The 25,009-nt window shown below is 45.0% G+C and overlaps 1 protein-coding gene across 14 annotated transcripts in view; it reads right to left on the minus strand.

The window, feature by feature from the left end:
- The window catches only part of CHCHD6 (coiled-coil-helix-coiled-coil-helix domain containing 6), a 113,936-nt gene that overhangs the window by 49,373 nt on the left and 39,554 nt on the right, over positions 1 to 25,009 (minus strand). For 6 of the 14 annotated variants that reach the window (XM_065075663.1, XM_065075662.1, XM_065075659.1 and 3 more), the window contains 3 exons: positions 23,293 to 23,376; positions 13,415 to 13,528; positions 2,423 to 2,493 (listed from right to left, as the gene is read on the minus strand). In XM_065075663.1, coding sequence (XP_064931735.1) covers positions 2,423 to 2,493; positions 13,415 to 13,528; positions 23,293 to 23,376 — 269 coding nt within the window. Of the gene's footprint in view, positions 1 to 2,422; positions 2,494 to 13,414; positions 13,529 to 21,896; positions 21,939 to 23,292; positions 23,377 to 25,009 lie in introns of all 14 variants that reach the window. The other 8 variants (XM_065075667.1, XM_065075661.1, XM_065075666.1 and 5 more) reach the window with 2 other exon arrangements.

Here is a 25,009-nt window from a genome sequence, read left to right on the forward strand (position 1 = left end):
TGGTCTTGCAAGGCACAAGTGCCAGGGGTAGGTCAAAGACTTCAGTGAAACAGGGATGACAGCAGCCAGGGAGGAGACATTTGGGCAGGAGATGCACTCTGCTCTGCAGATGGAGAAAGCCCCGCTGCTGGTTCCCTCTCCTTACAGGAGCTGTCGTAGCTCAGCACTGCAAACAGGCAGAGCTGCGCTTCATTCATACTTGGGCGATATTCCAGTTCATGTGATTTTGATGGAGTGTCAGTTGATTCCTGCCAAGCAAGCTACCAGATCTGCATCAATCAGTCTTACCTTAGCACTGACTGCATTTGTGTGTCTAATACAAAAGCGCAAAACAAGATGAGCAAACTGTTCTTTCCACTGAAGTCAGAGGATCTTGTAAATTATTACCACAAACAGGCTGTAGAAAGACTCAAATGTACGACACCTAACAAGAGGACCTCATGACATGCGGACTTCAAGTCCTGCCAATTAAGTCTGAACGCCAACGTATGATGGAAATTCCCCTGACCCTGTCCCAGCCTTGTCATGACATTCACTTGAGGCACGTGCGTTCTCGGACAGTGTTTGGATGGCACGTTGTACACCATAAAACCGTCCTGGGAAGGATCACGGCGTACTGCTGTATGAGGTGCACACTTCAGGCTGACGGGGCAATGCAATGATTCTTCCCTCACGAACAATTATCAAAGGGTGTTACCAATCCCGGATCATGCACTTCAACTTGCAGCTCAGTGCAACCCTGGCTATTCCTGGCAATTTCTACTGTAAAGAAAGTATGATGTTCATCTTCCTCCCCAGTTTCACCAATGCCAAACCCTGTCCCTTCTCAAGACGCCCCCAGTCACGTTATCTTTTCAGATAAAATTCACATTGGGGCAGGTGTCTCTTCTGGCTGCACAGCTTATGGAATGTGCGCCTTCCTGATGGCTCAAGTTCATACGGCCTTCAAACAGAAGGACATTGTGTGATAAGGCCGGGGACAGGCACGTGATAAAGGCCCAAAGAAAAGCAGAAGAAACCCCTGAGAGACCATAAATACATTTTCTTGAAAGAAAGAAGTCATTAGCATTTGTGTCAGTCTCGGCCACTAACCTTTATGAGAAATGGCCACGTTCCTGAGTTCCCTGCATTACCTCATTTGACTCCACAAGGAACAGAAGAGACCAAATGAAACTGAAACCTCAGGAAGCAAACTTCAGACTACTATAAAAAAATAAGCTACAGTCTGTAACAGCAAGTAAAGAACATCACCCAAGGTCCTCTTTACATCACCCAAGGTCCCAATCTCTTTACAAAGTCACAAGGATAAATTATTGTCACACGCGTTCCCAAAAACTGATCACACATCTGCAAAGCAAATTGAAGACTGAACTGATCAAAGACTGTCAGAACTATATGTCCTATGAATATTTTAAATGATATTTAAAAACAAAATTTAGAATTCTACTATGGAAAACCGCATGAAAATGCACGCAATGTGTTAGCTGCCTTGTTTTGGCTTTTTTAGCAACTTAGTGCTTGACTGTCCAAACAAAAATGTGAAATTACAACAGGTTATGTGATGCTTTGGCAGTCAAACATAATTTTAAATAAAGACAGCACAATATATTGCACAACCCATTACCATATTCCATCACTACTATATTATCTATTTATGCAATTAAGTATCGTACAGTCTGGACTGGACCCAACTGGACTACATATGTTGCTACTCCAGTTTACTGCATGTTGGCCAACTGTTTACCCAACTGAGATCCGAGTGCTGCTCTTGACAGTGTAATTGCTTTGGACTCATTAATATTAAAGAATTATAGAAAATATTTTTTCTCTGACAGCTGTTAGTGCATGTGGAACAATAAGCTATATAACACCACCAGCAAATACAAATGGAATTTAGACACTAAATATGCCCGTGGTAAAAAGACAATGGTAAAGGTCTGCACCAAGGGCAATAAAAATGTCAGAAAAATCACTGCACCTCTTCTAAGAAGACATTCATGATAATTACAACCATTTGGATTGAAATGTACAGGGCTAAGATTTAGGCTGTTTACCTGGACAATGAAAATTTGGGAAGTGGTACCATTCTCCCTACTCACACGCACAGGTTAAATACATTGGGTCAAAGGTTGAACAGATTCAACATGTTCCGTTGCCATTTGGAAAACCTTAGTAAATTTTCCCATTTAATGTGAATTTTCCAAGTCCATGTCTTCTCTCTCATTCTCCCTTGGAAGATCTAACAACTTGATACTCAATTCTGTCAAGCTTGGTACAGTGGATATTCCCTTGCAACTGCTCAGCCCCCTAAATACGTGACAGGAGGTAACATCACACTCCGTTTATGGGGATATCCAGAGGCTACACGCAGAATTATGAAACGTAACTGGAAACACCAAAAGGAACAAAAATGGGTCCTCACTTTATCCACTGCTCCGCCTTGGTGGCCGCGTCCTGGTACTGCTGGGATGTCAGCTTGTAGATCTCTGCATTCTGAAACACAGAACATAATGCATTCGGAAACAAAGAACGCAATGCTCAAGTCTAAAAATTAAAGGCATCTCAGATCTTATCCTGTCAGAAAGTTATATTCTATAATTAATAAAGATTTCCAACAACAAACGGCATATTCAGTTCAAAGAACACAAAAAACGCTTGAAAGTTGTTTTTTTCTTTTCAGCACAATGCGTCAAGGCCACAAAACATCCTCCATTCCACGTTCACCTTTGTGAAGGGAACGAAGGGGAAAAGGTCACTAACAACCAACCCTCAGCTCTGATTATTCCACGTAACCACAAAAACAAGGTGTCTCAAGCACCGACTTATTTTGTGTTCTGCTCTCTTTTTTTTCTAATTAATTGCTGTGAAGGACCTTCTAAGTTCCTGATGCACAAGCACCAAAATTGGCTGCTAGCGCTGCAAAATCCATTTCAGCGCGTCCACTTGTGTGAGTTATCCTTTAGAAGAAAATTACGCAGCCTGTTTCCCTTTCAACAAGGCAGGGAGGCAGATCGGGTACCAGTTAAGGCACCGCCAAACTGGGGCTGGATCTTGCTGCAGGGCTTAAGAGGTTTGCATTAAACTCTCCTGAGCTTGCACAGAGTTTTAGTTCGCAACCGCTCAGCTGCTGAAGGTGGAGGATAAATTCCTCCTCTCGGCTGTGCTTACCAGCCCCCCCAAAGCACCGAAGGGCCACGCACCCCCAGCGGCTCCGTGTGGCTAAACTGCTGATAAAGCCGCTTCGGGCAAAACCTCTGGACTTTACACCGAAACAGCTGCAATCGCCTCGCTCCAAGCTCATCTTCGTCTGAAAAGGCACGCGAAGAAAATATGTAATAATCAATCAAAAAAGTGACAAAACGGTACCGCGAGCGAGGACAGCTATTCATTTAGGGCCAGTTCCGGCCGCTATCTCGTCTCCCCGCAAATGTGGTCATTTTATATAGAATGCTATTCTTGCCCTCATCATTTATTTTCCCGTGAATGCAGCTGTGGTCCTGCCCACGATGAGACGCCACATATTGTTCGGTGGTTGGAAAAAGGAAAGGACGGATATAACTCAAGTTCTATTAGCGGTTCTGCCACTTGTGCGAGTCGCCGTTTTCCATCTGCAAGCGAGGGATAACAGCTGCCCGGATCACTCGAGTTGTGTGAAGCTGAGCTAATTGGAAGGTTTATACAAGTTTCTCAGAGCCCAGGCTTCAAGGTGCTATATTTAAGCGTTTTATCTCTGGTGCCTGAATTTATGTCACATACTGAAATAAAAAACCACAGAACAGACTTTGCTTTTCCAAACTTTGACCTAAGAGACAAACTTAAAGTGAGAAATCACAGATGAGTAACCACTTCAAAATGCGTTTTGCCAGCAAATTGTCATGAATGTTTTCATTTTCTTACTCGTTACATAATGGTCGAACTTCTAAGCTATTAAACCCATTTCACTCCTTACTATAATGAAAAGTTCAGTTTTTAATGGAGCCTTTTTCTCTGTCCTGTAAACAGACCTCCTGACTTCCAGCTCCCTGCTGTTACTTATTCACACATGAAACCACAAGACCTGTGCTTCATTAATTAAATTTGCCATTAAAAATTAAATAACGTGCATAAGTAGACGTAAGCGTTATCTCCATGGGCTTCATAAGTCTCACCGTTTCTCCAATTACTACCCAAGCAATTTTCATGTTTCATAGTCTGATTTCTCAAAGGGACTGGATTTAAGAGATCAAAATGAGAGAAAGTGGGAAAGAGAGCAAGTGAGGTAGTAAAATTAAGCATTTTTCAGGCAATAGGAAGTAGCCCCGTCAGATACTATTAGCCTGCAGCACTCTGCAGCGAAACAGCAGCAGGAGAGGAAAACAGGAATAAATATGTTGTACGTGAGACCCAGCACGAGGTTGGAGTTTAACCCACCTAAAGAAAGGAAAAATAGCCAACAGATCCATTTGCTGGTCGCACTGGCGATCCAAGCGGTTGTGGCACAACCTGGCCCGGTTTATCAGAGTTCAATTGCCCAGTACTATGGTCGGCCCCCATCTGCAAAAACGTCAACTACAAACATGGACAAAAAGAGCTGGGAAAGAAACGGTACGAAATGGCTCTGGATCCTAAAGCTGCTGAAAGGCAGGCAAGTGGGAACCTGAAGAGAGAGGCAGGAATCTCTGCACGGGAACGAGGGGAGACGCGGGCTTGAAGAAACCACAAGGCCCCCGGCACGATGTGCAGATCGCGGGGGGCACAGGAGACCTTCGACCTGCACATGAAAGACGCTGAGTTTTAAAAATGAGCAGAAAACGTCTTTGCATGTGATGCAACTGGGCCTCTTCCCTTTGGATCAGACCTCTCTGCCTCCTCCCCCTGTCCTCCCCAAAACGCCTAGAACTCCATGAAGCACTATTTCCAGTGTTGTCAATCAGTGTCTTTAAATGCTCCCCCAAGCAAGAAAAACGGAGTTTTACCATTTAAACCGGAGTTCATTCAACAAGCAGACTTGTTAAACAGGTTTTTCTTGGTCTCTAGGCCTGTTCGTAGCTTGGGAAAGTCGCGTTCACTTTTGTCCTAAACCCGGGCTCAACGAGCAGACATGTGGGTGCAGCCACAGCAGGTTCTGTGATTTCAGGCTTCTACTTCCAGAGAATAATCTTCCAAGTATCCTCATCTATACGACTTCAGATGCAAGATGCCCTTCATTTACAGTATTTTACCTACCACCCTGCGGCAGGGATAACGTTCCAATGACCTACAAAAATCTAGGGCTTTATAATAAGGTTGCAAACAAGGAATCAAGCCAGGAACCACCTATGCGGTTTCAGCAGAGCTGCCCACACAAAAAGTCTCTTCAGCAGGATCGAGCTGTGGCAATTTGCACTTGAAACAAATTCTGAGCTGCCCCTGGTCTCAGTGAAGTCCTTTAGCTTCATAAAACAATATTCAGTTGCGCAATAAGAGTGAGAGCCTTGAACACAAAATTACAAGACATCAGTGCGGCTTTTAATTTACTCTCCCAATATGTGATGCTTGAGATAAAACGGCAGCTCGCAAAGAAAAAGTTGAGCGAGGCCTCGACTATTATTAAATAAAGCTCCTGGCAGTCTTAGTTGCAGAAATAAGTTTAAAAACATGACCAAAGGACACCATAAGGGCTCAAATAACAAGAGACACAGAAAGAATGAATGAACCACCTAAAATGTTTCACTTCTCTCAATAAAGCTGAGCCTTAGGGGAGCCAGGTTCAGAACACGAGAGCTTTGTCATCCGGGGAGAGAGCTCTCCAGAGAGGACAAACAAACTCAACAAAGAAATGTTAGCTTGAAAGATTTTCCCCTGCTATTAAATGATGGTTCGTAGCAAATAATGGAAACACTGAGAAGTTATAAAAATACATAACCAGAGCCTAAAGACCAACAGAACCATTTTCCTTCACCCTGCTGCTTTTCAACAACAGATTTGCCGCTATACCCTTGCTCCCCACTCTGCCCAAAACACCTTTGCACTAGAAATTCCCTTTCCAAAGGGAACCAGTTTTAAAACTCCAAGCTAAATCTGGAAGAATTTTAATTCACGTTCCTCCTCGGCTGCAAACAAGCAGAGAAACTCCAGCACTCACTCCTACACCTCGCTCCGCCGCCCAGACCCTTTCCACAATGAAAGCCGGAAAACAATATAGCAGAAAACCGAGTTCTCAGGGTTATTTCAGGAGGGAAAGTAACTGAAGCATAAAGAGAAAACCCTGCCAGCTCATTCTCACATTGACATTAAACCGCATTCCTTACAACTTCAGGGAAACACGCGCTACTTGCAGTAACACGTAAAACTGAGCAACAAGAGCATGAAGAACTAGAAATTAATCAGATTTCAAGCAAAATTTTGTGTGAACATGCAGCAGCAGCAAAAACCTGACACTGGGATACGGATTTCTCCATCAGGTTCAGAGTGGGCCAGTAGATCAGAAAGTGTTTGGATTAAGAAAAATCAAAAGCAGCCACCATCAGCACAGCTATCTTGAGCTATTTTGACACCTCGGAGTACAGAAGCTTGTCAGTGGTCACAGTGCTTAAAGATACAAAGAGGATTAAGAGCTGCTGAAGCGCTGCCAGCCTCGATGAACGGCGGTGATACCTCTGATGAAACGGGGCAGCCAGCGGAGACCTTGCCTAACGCTGCAGACAACAACCGGGGATTAGACGGTACAACCCGCCTGGCACCTGACAGACACCTCCTTCGATCCGTCTCCTGAGAGGCTGAGAGAGCTGGGGCTGTTCATCTGGAGGAGAGAAACTAGAGGGGATCTCATCAATTTTTATTAGTATCTCCAGGATGGGTGCTAGAGGATGGACCAGACTCTGTTCAGTGGTGCCCAGTGACAGGATGAGGGGCAACGGGCACAGACTGAAACACAGGAGGTTCCATTTGAATATGAGGAGAAACTTCTTTCCTTTGAGGTGCCAGAGCCTGGCCCAGGCTGCCCAGAGCGGGTGTGGAGTCTCCTTCTCTGGAGACATTCAAACCCACCTGGACGTGACCCTGTGTGATCTGCTCTGGTGACCCCGTGTTAGCAGCTGGGTTGGAGTGGATGATCTGCAGAGGTCCCTTCAACCCCATCCTGTGATTCCGTGCTCACGGTTCCCAGCAAAACCAAGGCAGAGTGTGGTGGGGAGACACGTGGTGTGCCCCAGAACTGGGAAACCGTGAATGTGAGAGAGAAAGGGCAAAGGAAAGCAGAGGTTACTCCTCATGTGCCAAACATCAACTGGGAGACGTTCAAATCCCTCCTTTCAGAAATAAAACCTCACACTATCTCAATAAAGCAGCAGGACTGTCACCTGCGCACAGGCGTTTGGGGACAAGGAACATATAGGTGCCACAGGCACAGCTGCTGCCACCAGGAAGCTGCAGAACAACTTCAGGCTTCGGGAACCGCTGCACTGCCCGAGGGAACCGCGGTACCCCAGGCTCTCCACACCTCACCGGGACCAGTTCACACGCACCAGAAATCCACTTGTTCATCCTCATCGCTCAGAAGTCTAATGCAAATGAATATTTGAAAAATTACCCCATCTACCTGCACCTTTCTCGCAGGTACAGAATCACAGAATCACAGAACAGTTTGGGTTGAAGGGACCTTCCCAGTGCCCCCCCTGCCACGAGCAGGGACATCTTTACCAGCTCAGGTTGCTCAGAGCCCCGTCCAGCCTGGCCTGGGATGTCTCCAGGGATGGTTCATCCACCACCTCTCTGGCCAACCTGGGCCAGGCTCTCACCACCCTCAGGGACAACAATTCATGTCTGGCCTGAATCTCCCCTCTTTCAGAGGCGGATGAGCTGAACCCATCTCTTCACTGGAATGACCCTTTGGATCTGTCAAAAATCAGCCTACACAATCAATCACTGCTATCAACTTGGGTCCAAACCAGGGAGTTTGGGTATTTCAGGACACATTCTCTTCGCCTCCTGAGCTCTCTGCTTGAGCTCCTGCTCAGCCTGTTTGTATCAGCCAGCATAAAAGAGATCAGTCACATTTTCTCCTTCCTATCAAGCACAAGTGCACATACACATAGCAGCCAATTAACAAGCAACAGAAATATGCATATAAAGCACATCACGAGAGCACAGAAGCCAAGGGTTAAACTGCTTTTATGCAAATTTAAATGTTTTTCCTCAAAAGATAATAGAGGAAAGATGCAAACAACTACAAACAGCTTGCTGATACGGAGAAAAGATGTTTTTTACCCAAAGCCAACTTCTAAACACAGCTCTCTTGTTTGCTGTTCATGTGTGGGTTCATCCACTCCTCCCGCTGAGACCAATAATGAAATGAGAGCATTGAATTTGTGTCATTCTATTCTTTCCTTTGGCAATAGGCCGTGAGATCATAAATTTTGGATTAAGATTCAGAGAAGACAGAAAAAAGGCAACGTCCACAGTAACAACACAGGAAAGTTCAGCTAGTCACAGGCAGAAGTACATTCCTGTTTGAACAGATCTTCTCACAACTGCAATATTACCCTGAGTTGAAAGCAAAATATTAACTCTGTAGCATACCTAGACAGATTCTCAAAGATAAAATCCCACAAAATACCAGTCTTCACAAAACTTTAGGGAGGGAGAACTGGTGGGAAGGACCACAGGTGGGTTTATCTTGCAGATAACAAAAAGATTAAGCTCCAGCTCCTAAAGCACACGGTGAATCAAACAAAGCTACACACCTCAGGACTTCCCAGAACCAGGTCCCGCATCAGATGCGCCAACGGGGTGAAAAGAGCTTTACAGACTCAGAGATCACAGGCCAGGGTCAGACTGGCTCTCTGGTACCTTGGGAAAAGCCCGATTGAAACAGGGACCCCATAGAAAGATGCTATCGAGAACTTCTCCAAAGAGCTGCAAGCGCCTCACTGGAAACATGCAGAAAAGCCTCAGATTATCTTCAAGTCAGAAAGACAGCCAGCAAAGACGTTATTTCTACAGAGGTGATTAAAAGGGGAAGAAGAAAAAATAATTAAACACTGTGTTTTTATGAGGTTGCTTTAAAGCACGTTGTTCTGAAAGGCTGCAAATAAAGCATCTGTAATTCTTTAAACACAAACTCTGGAAAGTAAAAACATCTTCAAGGAGAAAGGCCACAAAATGCCAGCGGGCAACCCAGGCTTTCTGACAAGGACAGCGACATGAAAGGCCCAGATTAACAATAAAACTGCTGTGGGTGAGTATCGCTGCGCTTTCTTCTTGGCTGGAAGTTTAATATAGGAGTGAGAAGTCTTAGGCGAGGAATTCACGGTAAATGCCCAAATCAATTATACCTGACAAGTGCAGGTAAACAGGCTTCCCAGGCATTGATTAAACATCAAGGGTTTTCAGCATCTGCTTCAGAGGAGCCCAAATCTGCTGACCTGCACCGTCACGTTGTGCCCGTGACACCGAGGGGGCAGCGGTGCTGCTGAATCCCGGGGGAACGGCAGAAGATGTGCTGGGGAGGGTCAGTTGGGCATGAGGAAAAGGTTCTTCACCCAGAGGTGCTGGACACTGAACAGGCTCCACAGGGAGGTGTCACGGCCCCAAGCCTGACAGTGTTCAAGAAGCATTTGGACAACGTCCTCAGACACACGGTGTGACCTGTGGGGTGTCCTGAGCAGGCACAGGAGTTGGACTCAATGATCATTGTGGTCCCTTCCAACTGAGGACATTCTGTGATCCCTGCAGCTGCACAACTCGTCCCACAGCGATACCTGGGTACTGTCACCGACCTGTCACACAACCGGGATGGACACCAAGGTCACAGGACCCTATGTGGAACAACCAGCATCATCTGAGAGAGTGAGGGGCGTGCAGAGAATCGGTGCTAAGGGAAGGGGACCAGAGGGGAAGAGGGAATTGCTGGAATACGGAAGGTGCCAAGGTAGGTAGCTGAGAGTTTCACGAGGAGGCTGACCAGCACTTCAGAGGGGAAAAGAAGAAAAAATGATTAGCAGTCATCAAGTACTTGTCATACACTAAAAAAAGATCCTAAGTACGTTCTCTTGTCAGGCCCATCACAGGAGCTTATTTTAGGAAGGGAAGAACGTTGTATCTAAGGTTTGATGCCATCATGGCAAAGCTGATATTTGACAGAGCCTTCGACAGAACTGCCACCCCCTCGGACGGCCGCGCTGCAGCTAAAACTGCTTTGTCTGCTGAGAATATCCCAAAGGCCCATTTATAAACTGCAGAAAACCAGCCCACTTCACAGTGCCTGTCTCAACTCTAAATCCTAAGTCATACTCGTGACCTCATCCTTTTCCAGAACAGGTAGCTAAGAATGGAACTCACTGGATTCCCGGAGGAATCCAGAACAGGAGGGAGCAGCCGGATGGGCAAGAGAGCTGGAAGAAAATGCATCACATCCATGCACTTGCATGGGTAAAGAGAACTGCAGGGAAGTGTCACTACAACAAACAAACACACCAAAAAACACAAGTACACCCAAGCCTGCAAGTTCCACCCCCTCCCAGGGTTCTTCCTCTACCCCCGACTGCAAATTATTCTCCACGTGCAGTTCGCAGTAAATCAAGCTTTGCTAAATAACCCCGACATGTGCGGGGCTGAGAACCAGCCAACAAGCAATGATGAGATGTCCCTGGGATGATGAAGGGAAAGGCAGACACATCTCCCGGGTTCCGAGGCAGCCTGTTGTCCTCTCCCCCCGGCGCATATGCAGCGCTGCGAGCACCGTTCCCAAAAACCTTCCGTATTCAAAGGCTCATTTGGTTGACAAGGAGCCCGTGGATTCACGGACAGATTGTCACACAAACTGTCAGGCTTTTTTAGAGAGACTATCAGACCCCTCTTTGCCTGCGTTACGGAGCACATCAAAGACACAGAAGATGAACCAGACGCAGGCTGCACAGATCTGACAGAATGGTGGGTGTACACGTTCAGAATACTGTTCTGCTGGGGGGGGGGGAAGCTTAATGTGAATAATCAGGGGCTGAAAGTTCCAGAAATGTGACAGTTTTTGGCAGCAATTCTCATCTTTGCATTTATTTATTGAAGGGAGAAAAACTGCCATACTAGAGGCAAACTCGGGAGAGGAAGAAAAATTAGATCAGCAGCAGTTTATTTTGCCACTGTACTTTTTCTTTATTATTATCACTACTCCCAGAGCATTTTCTGAAGATATTTGTATTTTCAGTCCGGGTTCTCTCCCCTTCGCTTGCGGCTTCGCTTCCCATTTTATCCTGTGGGAGAGGCCGGTTTAATGATTACAGCCCAAAGACCGCTGGGGATTTACAGGTCACCGTACCTGGTTAATGACACAGACAAATCTGGACCTTCCGAAGCGCCCGCTGGATGTGGAGATGCTCAGGAGCTCATTATTCCAAACCTCAAGCTCCAGTTATGGGTAATCAGCACACCTGAAGAAATACACCATACCCGGACAACCAAAAAGTAACAAAAGCTATTACAGAAAATAACCTTAAGCATTAGGGCTTCACTTTTTAAATGGGGACAGTATTCACTTATCATCCAGTGAGCCAGAAACCTCTGTTAATGAATACCTGGAAAAACTTCAGCTCCACAGCTCAAAAGTGGTTTTACAAGGATAATGTGATGTCCCCCCCCCTTTATTAGCAATACTTGAACAGACATTATAAAGCAACAGTGTATTTATTTTACAGTCAGCCAAAAGAAGCTATTAGGCTATTTCTACCAAGAAATATTGATTGCTACTCAAAAAGGAAAGTAAAATATAAAAATGAACACTGATAACAAGAAAAATAAAATGGATTAAGGCAGATTCCTTGGCCTGCCTTTCCAATACCACTGTCACCCAGGCTCCACTTCTCCCTGTGAGGCATCAGTTATTCCAGAGAAAAGAACACCACTATTGTTTTGTATCTGTTTTGCCATTCCAAATGGATTGAAATTCTCCACACAGCTCACACAAAATAAATACGATGTTTATCTTCAGATAAAAAAGCCAAGAAGGACAAAGGAGAAGGGACGGTAAAAGGGATGAGAAAGAAAACAGAAAATATTTGTAAGCAATTTCCTTTCCATCATTTGACAGCCTCATTCTCTCTGCTTTTAGTGATCTTCTCTTTCAGATGGTTTTTAACTGAGCTGTTTCGCCTCCTCTGAAGAGGACGAGGCACCAAAAAGCCCTTTCTGTAGCTGGCAAAGAGCTGGTGAAGCCTCCAAAGATGAGCCCAGAAGGCCCACAGACCCCCAGGCGGGTGGAGAGGGGCGTCTGCACAGCGCGGCCATTGAGACCTAAATACGAACAAGAAGAATCAAAGACTCACCGAGAGCAGAGGCAGCTGCACAAACACTCAGTTCCCCTGCTCCGGGAGAGACAAGTCCGACCATTGTCACAACCCCAGCGCACGGTGTCACCAGCGGCCATCAACAGTAGAGATCGGTATCGCGCTTTCATGACAGAATCCAGCAGGAGGAACAGGAGCAAAGGATTTCTCACTTTTAGCCCATCACGGAATAACAGGAATAATCATGAACGTTAAACCAGAAAAATCTCACAAAACCTTGCTGCCAAGGCATCTCGGGAACATAAATGGAAGAGCGTCACACGTCGGGTGTACCATACACCTGCAGACAATCAGCTGTCAGGATTTCATCTCTAAACGCCGTCTCGAACAGCAAGGGGCACAACATGCAAACACAACAAGCCTTGACTTTGGGACTAAGCAAGGAAGAAATAAAAGCAGGCTTAAAGCTCCAAAAGAGATATTTTGATACGAGCATCTGTGATTATCTGGGGTTTGTCGCCGTAGCTGATAAATGTCGCAACAAGGCTTGGGAAATAGGGTTGTAAGTGTATTTTTCAGGCTCATGAAAAAAATACCAGTTTTTCACCTATATCTACGGGACAAGGCCAAATAAAACATCATAGTCCTTCAACTGGGGACAGCTTGGGCTCAGAAATCAAACAGGAATGTAAAGAAGGAACAGAACTTGAGCTTTGCTGGATGGGAAAAAGAAACAAGCACCACAAACGCTGCAGACCTGGAGCCAAATCCTCTCTGTACAGAACAAGTGAACACACAACAAACTCATAGCTGGTCCTGTTTTCAACCAGCAAGGACAAACTCCGTGTTCCTCACCGCGCCACCCTTTGCCTACCATAGAAATATACAATCGTTTTCTTCTTTTCTTGCTCCTCCTGCAGCAAACCCACGCCTCTAACTGGAGGAAGAGTTATTATCCAGGAATGAGTGATTAGCCCTCAGGAATTAATGGCTTTTCACTGCTGCTAACGCAAGCTGTCTCTCAACAAATGCCTTAAAGGTGAAAGGTCTCACATACTACACTTAATCCCCTAAACAGCCAAAGGAAATGTTGTGGTGTACGTAGCTATTATGAAAAATTAAGCTTAAAAATGCACCTGCATGCCCAGGCGGGCACAGCAGGCAGCGTTTTTACACACCCACGAGTCGCCTCCTCTGCTTCCAGAACCACCATCCAGCCAGTTCCAGGCCTGCCGCGCGTCAGGGTAAATCGGGCGATGTCTGTGCACCATCCAATACATCATGAGACATCTCTAGGGGGAAGAAACAAACCAATCCAGGCGCTGCTCGACTGACCCGGGCGTGCAAGCTCACAGCAACCGTGCAGCTTCAAGTTACACAAGCAAAAACGTGGCTTCTGTTCAGAACAGTGAAAAGGCAAGAGAAGGAATTAAGCCTTTTTTTTTTACCCCTCACAAAAAGACCCAAAATGCAATAATTGGGAAGGAAAGGAAAAGCTAGCTCTTCTCTTAAAATAACCTGGTTATTACAAGTTGTCTCAGATCAGAGGTTTAGGGTTTTAGCTCAGCTCCTGTGTTTCCTTCTGCTGTCTCTTGCGATGATACCGATGAAACGGCCTCTTGGTGGCCATTCCTTGCTGTTGCTGTCCTCTATCTGATGGCTACTCCGCTGTACATTTATTATTTTTATTGAAAACAAACCACAAATTCAGCCATCATTTCGTACTACTTACAATGGGGCTGGACTGGGAATGAGTGGGTCGGGTCACCCTCGTTTGAGTGCGGGTGTTGGATGGTGAACAGCCCCGGGATCGTTCCTGGTGCAGCAGAATATAGAGCCAAACCACCAGCCAACCCCCAAACCAAGCAAAAATGAAACAAAACCATCAAAATAAGGGGAGGGGAAATGCCAAACGCAAACCACCACTCATCATCCTGCAATCGACTCCGTGAAAGATGAAGCAAATACCATTTGCGGCGGCTCAAGACCTCACGGCAAGCCTGACAGTGCACATATATTTAAGAACATTAAAACATGTTATTTACAAGCTACTTCTGAGTCACTCTGGTCTCTCAGGAATGCGTATTATATATGTTCAAGAAATTGGAATAGCTCTTTTATTTATGTTTCTTTAAAATGACTGGCAGATGGGGAAAAACCTTCAGAGAAGTGGCCCTGGGCTGTCATGAAACACGTATTTAACACACCCACAGTAAACTGCTGAGCACAGGCGCCTCAGGAGGTACGGCCGCCGTAAATACAGAGCAGTCCCTTTTTAAAGTCTGATCTCTGGACTACTTAATGCAGCGCAAATTCGAGACGTTCTGTGGAGCCTGCCCAATTTACAGAGTAATTGTTCCCCATATTTTCCATTAACATGACGACAGCACATTCTTTAAGGGCAAAGCCATCATTTTTAAGGACCTTTTCAAAACAAGCCCAGGCCTTGGTTTTATTTATAAGTCACAACAGCGATGCCTTTTTTTTGGCAGGACCGCTGTGGGCTGAAATAGAAATCTCAGATTCCCCAAAATCAGGTTCCACGCACCCAGGGAAGCTTAGTCTACCTGAAACAATTTCCAAGGCTCAGCCTAAATCTGGAATATCCCAAGAGAAGCGCAAGCTTCAATCATCCAAATCCCAGCAGACGCACAGACTCCAGCCTAAGGTCTGGAACATATTTAATCAATTCGCTGTGCTAACTCCCGGCAGTTTCATAAAATAGCCAATACTGCAATAACAGGGCCAAAAATTAATTGTACACGGGTTGGCGAGTTACACAGAAGTAAGAGGCAGCAGCGGTATTTATTGCGGCAGGTTAATGTAGTTCTGCAAAGGTAGAACTATATGGTAGTAAAAACAGGTGAGAGAGACGGCGTGTGTGTGCACGAACGTATGTGCAGGTGAGTGCTGCTTTCCACTAGAAAAGTAGCACCGGTTTTACTGGGAGCAGTGCTACCTGTATATACCCACATCCAGAAATAGCATTGTGCTTATAAACAGGCATGTAAACAGCACAAAGAGGGAGAAAACAAATTTAAGCTATTAGGCAATATTATAATGAATTAAATGAATGGAAAATTGGGTCGAAAAAAAGAAAAGGTGAGGGAGGGTATCAGAAATACTAGATAATGGCAAAAGCTCTCAAAAGTAAGACAAAAGCACCCCTTGTTTTGCTCTTTTTGGACTAGACAAATACTCCAGTGTCGAGTTCTAACAAAGAGACATGATCACATTCCGGGTCTTTTTGTTCTGCCTTTAACAAGTCTTCCCAGTGATACACTGATGAGACCAGATACCAGATTGTTAGCTAAATTCAGCTGCTAAATTCAGCGTTAGGACTAAGTTCAAACCACACGTTGCCACATTTCTTTCACAAGCCGAGCCCGAGGATGGATTCCTCCAAGATGAAGAGGCCCATAAGCATCGTTCTTTCCCTCTGCAAAGGTACTTGAGACACCAGGGAAACAAAATCACCGCAAGGCTCCCCAACCTCCAGCACAGAGATTGCAAACGCATCTCTACGCTAACTGGGCAGAATGAGGGGGAAGCAAACAGCTGCTGTTTGCATAGAGGTTGTTTGTAATTTGATGTAATGTACTATTCATCAGTCATCATATATCAACGAGAGAGCACATCCACTGCAGGGAGGGCAGAGAGGCAGCGCTGACATCTAACACATTTTATTTGCCCTACTATAGATGTTCTGTGAGTTCATCAAATTACCAATCAATTTATCGGATCTCTAAAAGCGGGTGCGCTGAGGTACATTAACTACTAAACTTTACAAGCTTTCAGCAAAACAGCTGTTAAATGGGTGAATTGAGCGCAGAGGACTGGAAGTCACTTTGCGAGTTGCCCAAGGGCAACAACGAAGGAGCAGCCTCTCGGTGGGGACACGATGGAGAAGCGTTACGACAGCGGCCGCTTTGAGATGCTGCTCAGACCCAACAGGTACCCGTGGAAAAAAGAAATTAGGGATGCTGTCCTGCCTCCTCCTCCCCCAGCTCAGCATTTCACAGAATCACAGAATCCCAGAATGTCAGGGGTTGGAAGGGACCTGGAAAGCTCATGCAGTGCAATCCCCCCATGGAGCAGGAACACCCAGATGAGGTTACACAGGAAGGTGTCCAGGCGGGTTGGAATGTCTGCACAGAAGGAGACTCCACAACCTCCCTGGGCAGCCTGGGCCAGGCTCTGCCACCCTCACTGAGAAGAAGTTTATTCTCAAATTTAAGTGGAACCTCTTGTGTTCCAGTTTGAACCCATTACCCCTTGTCCTATCATTGGTTGTCACCCAGAAGAGCCTGGCTCCATCCTCCTGACACTCACCCTTTATATATCTGTAAACATTAATGAGGTCATCCCCCAGTCTCCTCTTGTCCAGCTCCAGAGCCCCAGCTCCCTCAGCCTTTCCTCACACGGGAGATGCTCCACTCCCTCCAGCATCTTGGTGGCTGCGCTGGACTCTCTCCAGCAGTTCCCTGTCTTGCTGGAACTGAGGGGCCACAACTGGACACAAGATTCCAGGTGTGGTCTCCCCAGGGCAGAGCAGAGGGGCAGGAGAACCTCTCTGACCTACTGACCACCCCCTTCTAACCCACCCCAGGTACCATTGGCTTCCTGGCCACAAGGGCCCAGTGCTGGCTCATGGTCACCCTGCTGTCCCCAGGACTCCCAGGTGCCTTTCCCCTACACTGCTCTCTAATAGGTCATTCCCCAACTTACACTGGAACCTGGGGTTGTTCCTGCCCAGATTCAAGACTCTACACTTTCTCTTGTTATATTTCATTACATGTTTCCCTGCCCAGCTCTCCAGCCTGTCCAGGTCTCTGGATGGCAGCACAGCCTTCTCGCATTTAATGTCTGGGAATAACTGAAAAGCGGATGGGAGGTCAGAACCGCTTCAGATGACAATTTCAGGTTCGTTCCGTCTTTCATTTTGTTCCCGTTGAGAAATTCAATGCGCACAGAAAACAACGTCCCCACGGCCTCAGACAGCCCAGCGACTGCCAAGTGATCGGGCTGAATCGGACGGATCTTATCAGCCTGTTTCAGAAAACTGCACTGGGGATTATTCTTCTTGTGTTCGGAAGATTGAATCAACAGCTCGATGAACTGGGCGCTTCGCTATAATGCTCCACTGGCCTGAAAGGCAACCGGCTTTTTTGGATCAGAGCTGTTGTAGGTTGATGGAAAGCACTGCTGGGTTTGTGGGAGGAAGGGTTTGCAGGAGGGGATGAGAACTGAACAAATTAGGTAAGAAAAAGTTCAAATTGTAAAGAATATTGTGACTCCCAATTATGGAACGCGGGAGACAAGAAATATAGGGTGTTTCTTCCCCCAGATACCCCAGCAGTGGCTCTGGAGCCGTAGCAATAGCTCCCGTGCAGCCCTAAGAGTTATAAGCCACTTTATAGAGAAAATAAATGGTGTGAGTGACACTTGCCAAGACACATCAAGTCATTTAGGAAAGGGCACGGAACCTTTAGCTCCCCGTGAGAGGGCAGAGGGTTTGGTTGAAGATAACACCAACACAATTTGCTTTTTCAAAGGCAGGCGAGTGCTCTGGGGGTCCCACAGATCCAACCACAGCCTGGGACCCCAACCCAGGGAACTGGTTCCTCGCCCCCTTCCTGCCACCTTCACCGGGTGACAGCAGTTTGTTCAGCCCCATAGAATCTGCTCAAAATTCATCATGGAGACCCAATATGAACATATTATTCTTGAAGACTTGTCACCTCCTAATTTATTAACATGAATTACTGGCCAAAAAGCTTAGAAATGACAGTGGGCTCATGTAGGAGTGACCTCGGTGTTCCAGAGCTGGGACACTGCTCCAAGAAGAAGGATCGAGCACAATAAGCATAACAAACAAAATACAAGTACGTTTCTCATTCTTTACACATCTTAAATGCTCTACAAACACGAACAGTAAGTGCAAGGGCAAAAGGAGATTAATTTAAACCAAACAAGGTGAACGCCACACACAAAAATGACAAGATTTGTGAAGCTAAGCAGAGAAAAAGGTACTCTCTTATTAATTTAAGTCTCTCTTATTAGTTTAAAAAAAAAAAAAAGGTATTTGTTTAATGCATTCCTTTCCCACTCGCATAAACACTCTACAGCTTATGAATACTTCTTGTGCTACTTACTGCTCTGAAAACCTACAAGCAGAAAAACGTTGCATATTAACGTACCCGCCGCTCACAGTCGTCCACCGTGTCCACAGCCACCTCCTAAAAGATAACGGGGGGGCCAAAGCTCAGGAAACTCCAAACGAAGAGGAGAAACCCATCTCTAGCGAGGGGTTTCACTCCACCTGCTGAGACACCCCCGGCCTTTCTCTGCCGTTTTACGCCGGGTTTTGCCGGTTTGCAGCGCTGCCCTTCGCCGGGTTGAACCCAGCGAGAGGCCAAACGGCAAACGGAGTCGAACTAATGTTTCCTTGGGAGAAAGTGTAAAAATAATACAAAAAGTGAAATGTCCTGGTGTCTGAAGGTGCCAGGACACACTGCGCTTCTTATGGTGCGTTTTTAAGGATGTTTCTACCATTTGGAGAAGGCAGGACAAAGCATATACAGCATCCTTAATAAAAAACTGAGCAGTGTCTATGATAACTATTTACACCAAGCTCCCACATCTCCCTCCCTGCTTCTCAGTAACATATAAATGCATGGAAAAACATCAGATTAAGCTTCTCAAATTGAGTGCTTCTCAAGTTTTCCTTACAGATTGGGTCCAACTCTCATTGTCTCTACCCAGGGAAACACTACAGTACAAAGCCTCCTATAAAACAGTCGAGACAAGACCGACTTTTTGTGCAACAATCCCAAATTACATGGATGAGATGTCAAATTAACGAGTCAGAAGTTTAACCGCTTATAACAAATTAGCCAAGTCTCATTACTGGATTACTTATTGGAGATTAGACAGTCACACTGGAAACGCAGGTGTGGGATGGGATGGAATGTTTGTACCACCCAAATCCTGCAATTACACACACTCCTATAAGAAAGGGTTAGTTCAAAGGATTTATTCCTTGCAATTTTCCTGATTACAAAAATACTTCAGGCACTCCAAAACAAAAACATCCAAGAGACTGAAAGCCACAATTACAACCAACTACAAGAGCTGAAGTGAGGACAACCAAGGGCATCACCAGCGTCCTGATCCTCTGCGTGGAATCTGTGCAATAAAACTTGATTTAAAAAGAAAATAAATAAAAAGGTCTAAAAAGCGCGCACCGCACTGCGGGCAGAACAAAACCTCCCGTCCCTTCGCGCACACACAACCCCTGACAAACTCATAATGAAGAGTATCTCCCAACGACACATCACAGCATCGGTGCAACCCCCGTACAGCTACTTCATGCGTTCAAATCTACACTCAAAAATCACCGAATGCTGCCGTTGGCATGTGGCACTTGCTCGACACAAGTTACAAGTGCAAATCAGGCGTTAAAAGCTGTGAAGAAACAGAAGCAAACCACGATTCCGATACAGATACCATATATTTTTATGGTCCACCTGACTCTTGAGCCCTGTGTGCACAATTTGGGTTCACACCTCTCAGGGAGGATTCAGTCCATGTGGTCAAGTTCCAAAGATGCCCAGCCAGGAGAATCAAAGCATTTGAGGCAAGTTTCCTATATACTTGCCCTGATCTTATGTCATCCCTGGACATCCAATTTCAGTCCCAGTTGGGACCAGAACATTGAACAAGGTGGATCTTTGGTGTGACCAGCACGGCTCCACTCGCCATCTCACGTCTTCCAGTCCCTTCCTAGAAGGCACAGGGGAAACCCCAAAGGCTTAAACACCGAACATTTTAATAAGCCTGTCTAGAGAAACTGAGTTTTTCAAGATCTGTTTGAAATAAGATACACCCACAGTTCATCTCATGCAAGGAAAAGCCTTTTTAGCATTTCTATAGCTTTACTGTTTCGCAGCACTTTGCCCTCCCATTATAAGCTATTCCATCGTATAGATGGAATAACTGAGATAGATGGGCTAAGTAATTGTTTCAAACTCCCCAAAGGGAAACAGCTATTAGAAAACGAGCGGTTTCTTTGCTTCCAATTCCGCGCTCTGTCCAGTAGATCACAACCCCCTTGCAGAGATTACAAAATGAAGAGATAATGTATTCACACAATCTGCCGCGTTCAAGGGAACTACTGAGTTCAGTTCTGGTCAATACATCTCAAAGACAAAGCCGCAAGGGGGAAAGGGCCCAAAGACAAACAAGTGCAATGAGAAACCTGGAAAAAACTCATTCACACAAGCAGAGGCTGAAAAGGTGAGGACTGCTCAGCTTAATAGGAAGGTAAGAGAGGGAACAGAAGCCTTCCGAGAATGAATAATGAAGAGAATTCCTTTTATCTCTTCAACATAAAGGATATTAAACGAAAAAAAAAGTATTTGAAACTGGTAACAGAGAATTTATAGTGTATATAAGTTAACCTGTGGCACACGCTGCCACGTGATATTGGAGGCAAAGAGCTCAAGAAGGCTTCAGGAAAAGCGCCCGAGACACAGAAGAGCGATGGCAGCAATCCAAGTTCCATTACAGCGAATAAAAACACTGAATGAAAATCAACTCCCTTCGCAGCAGGGCATGTGTCAGCTTCTGACTGACAGCGCTTCGGCTCTTCTCAAAGTTGTTCTCTAAAAGTTCTCTTTTTGTTCTTTTGTTTTGATGGGGTTTTTTGCATCTTCCTTCCAAGCCTTTGAGAACTGCCCGGTCAGGAGACACAGGAGCGGCTCCGTCTTTGATTCGGCTGCTACGGTGTAAGGAGTAAATGACACAATTACTCTTAGCGTCCTATTGGGAAGGCACTTAGTTCCCAACATCAACATTTCAAAACAACCTTCAAAACTAAAATCTTGATGGCTCCAATGGCTGAATTCTGTTATCACGCCAAAGCGGGGACAAAGTCAACCTGAGGTTGTAGGAAGGGGACAATTCCTGACCAACCGGCTCTTGCGCTTGGAAGCACCAGTGACCATCCCCTCTGAGAACAGAAGCGTCCAGCGCAGAGCTCCTCCCCACCTCATCTCCTCACCCTTTTGCCTGTTTTCTTAATACACACACATTTATATAAATATACATATATATATATATATATATATATATACACCTAAGGCCGAGTTGGAAGCTCTCAGCACAGTGGAAGGAATAAATAAATAAATAAATAAAAGTCAAGGCCTGCGTGTATTCAACAAATAAAAGCAGAATTACATAAAAGCAACAGCTAATAAAAAAGATTGTTCCGCGCTGCTTTTTCCATCTTTCCAACCATTACACGAATAAAATTATCCACGGAGAAGATCGAAAACCTTTTTCAAAACTAATACAATTAAGCTTTATTACACTGTTTCAAGTACATGCCTCTCTCATCCAGCCCCCACCGCCTCCCACTCCAATCTAGACTTACGGTGGGAAACATTCTTCTATTTTATTACCGGCAAAATGCTCGTGTTTAAGGGTCAGAAAGTAGCTAGTGCTTCAAGAGAGGAAAGAAAACCTGTCCTTTTCATCTACTTGCTTTTGTACACAGAAGAACTAGGAGATGGTTTCTATGCAGCTCTGCAGTTTGAATAGGACTACAGCCAAGGCACCGCACTCCCCAAGAAGATCCCGCACTAAAACACCCATCACCTTGCTTAAAAAGTCACTCTGCGGGGTGCAAGGGACACAGACCTGAAAAGGGAAACAGAAAACACAACAAAAGACCTCAAAAAGGGGACAATGCAGCCTGGCCACAAGCTTCTCCCCACTCCGCTGTCCATAAAGGACAGACACACGTACAAATTTTCCCCGCAGTTTCCGCTTCACGAAACCAGATCCGGAGAGAAGAACAGAATAGAAGCACACAGCGTGAGCCCGAGAAATTGCAAAAATTCCCTTTGCGTATGAACATATGGACAACTGTGATAATTAGAACGATAGCTGCTAGATTGTTTGCAATTTCACTGAACAATCCCCATTATCTAGGAATAGAATTTAAAAATCTGAATGCAACGCCGAGCGGTGGTTTTAATAGTTTATTTTTTAATGAACTGTACGGATTAATGTGTTGCAAAATTCTATCATGTGAAATTGCTCATGGGCATGTTTTACCATCAATGGCTTTAAAAAAACGCTGTATGGACAATCACGTAGTAGCAGGGAATGAAATGGCAAAGAGATGCGCCGATAGCTTCCTACCATTTCTACAATCTGCAATTTTCCCATGTTCCATATTCCCTATCACGCTACATGTTGGTAGTAAAGCTGATGGATTTCTCCGTCTCTTTACAACCCACCTTTTCCATTGTTTGCATTTCTTTTTAGTCACATAACACAACCACAAGTCAGATGTATGCAACTCCCTGTCAGGAGGTCTAATTGCTTCAAATTGGAGAAGATTATTCTCCACATTTATTAAAAAATAAAGACTACTTATAACATTATTTCATTTTGCCAGGAAGTGAAAAATGCATTAGTTCATAAGGAACAGCATGGTTGCTCCTATTTTTATGGCATCAATTTTTAAAAACTCATCAGGGTAAACAATTAAACAGAGAAGCAAATCCCATGTTTAGGGGAGAGATTCAAATCCCTAAATGGATTTTCAAAGGTCATTTCAGGCTTAAAAGACGCTTGACAGTGTCTCCTTAAATCACGCTCATTTCTAAGGCTTATCCAGCAAGAAGCAGTGAATTAATAACACAACTTTAATTCATATTTACAGTAAGATTGCTGGTTGGGTTTGGTTTTTTGTGGTGGTTTTTTTTTTTTGGGTCGTGGTTTGGTTTTAATTTAGGAAAGGATTTTTAACAAAAGTAATAAGATAAAATGGCATGTCCTCCTTATATTTCACATGTAAGTTGTTAAAAAGATTTAGGTTGTACGGCTTATTCTTCAAGTATCTAAGAGGTGATGGGCAACCAGATCCTGGGAGCTGACAGTTCCAGGACAACGAATCTTGTTTCTCTCCTCTTTGGATCCACACAGATCCGCATCCAACCCCATTAGGATTCCAAGGCCACAACCAAAGACAACTCAGGCTCACCTTCCTCTCGATGCGGGCCAGCTGCTCTTTGTAGAAGGCCTCTTGCCGCTTCAGCTCTGCCTCCCTGCCTTGCAGCTCCAAGACCTGGGAAGAAGAACAAAAAAGCATCAGTAGGAGAAGAAATTAAAATTAAAAAGCACAGGGGATGCAGACTGGAACTCGGAAAATCCACGTTGCTCAGGACGAGCACGTGGGATCGCTCTTGGTGGGACTTCAGACCTTCAGCCTCACAGTTCATTTTGGACGGTGCCCGCAAGTCTGAAACGCTTATTAGTATCGTACTCAAACTCGTTACCTTGATTTTATTTCTCCTGATTAAATGAAAACATGTAATTGGAGAAAGGTGATGTCTTCCTATTGCCTTTTTCAGAACGCTCTCTCATCCAAGTCTTTGTCTTGGCCACAAGTTGCATCAGGGGAGGTTTAGATTAGATATTAGGACAAAATTCTTCCTGGAAAGGGCTGTGGGGCACTGGAACAGGCTGCCCAGGGCAGTGCTGGAGTCACCATCCCTGGAGGGGTTTAAAAGGTGTTTAGACGAGGTTCTTAGGGACATGGTTTAGTGCTGGAGTTAAGTTATGGTTGGACTCAATGATCTTGAGGGTCTTTTCCAACCAAAATGATTCTATTATTCTTTACCAAATCATGATGTTTGTTACTCCACTTCAATGCTCCCCACGTTACCTTCAAAACAAATCTCAAATCCTCCACTTTATACACACTTGGCTCTTGGAGCCTTTGAAAATTTCTATAGATCTAACACATCCCTACAGTCATGAGGGAGATCTGAAAGACAAGTCTGTGTTGTAATATTTTATATAGCAAGACACATCCTGGCTGACCACGCATTTGCTTTTACACACATGTATAGGGCCACCTATTTGGAACACAGACGTGTGTCTGAGAATTTCTCTTCCATCTTCCAAAGTATAAGTGAGACACTTCCAGAACAGCAAACTTCCTATACAATCCCATGCTTAAAGCATAATCTGGTCACGAAATAAAAAACAATACTCCAAATAAAATAAAGTCTGGGTGATTACAGCAACAGCTTCTTCCTTTTAGCTCTTTACAACCGGCAGCACTTGATTTCATTCCCACCTCTAAACTGAACCAGCATTAAGAAAACACGGCACTGATGGACCCAAACCAAACTTTTTAAGCTTAAAAATAACAAGTGACAATAGCAAGAAGAATGGCACTTGATTTTCTTCCTCCGCCCCAAATCTCTCAGGTCACATAAGGTATCACCAAGCAAGAAGACCTTTCAAAACTAGAATTATTATGCTCTTTAACATGGACACAACCCCTGCTGATCTCCAGCATCCCAGCAGCGTCGCTCTAAACTTTTAATGATGCTGGTACAACCACAGAAAAAAAATGGTCCGATATGATTAAGCAGTTGGGACAGAAACATCCCCATGGGCTCAGACCTGTCATTTTACGGCCAACAGCCATTGTTAATGAGAAAAATTACATCTGAAAGCAAGTTGCTACGCATTTCCCTCTTCCTACTCCGCTGCTAATGGAAATACAGGGGTATAATAGAGCTTAGAAGAGATTTTAAGGTAGGCAGTGAGGGATGGTTGATAAGTAAGCAAGAAAAGAAGTGGGAATATGTGAAATAAAGGGTTTGTAGGGGGGTGTGTGCATTTGTTTTTAAAGGAAAAAGAAATATTTGGGTTCGCACGTTTGTCATCCCAGCCAACAGGACCAG

Source organism: Columba livia, chromosome 10 (genome assembly GCF_036013475.1).
Source record: "Columba livia isolate bColLiv1 breed racing homer chromosome 10, bColLiv1.pat.W.v2, whole genome shotgun sequence".
In the NCBI taxonomy this organism is placed as follows: Eukaryota; Metazoa; Chordata; class Aves; order Columbiformes; family Columbidae; genus Columba; species Columba livia.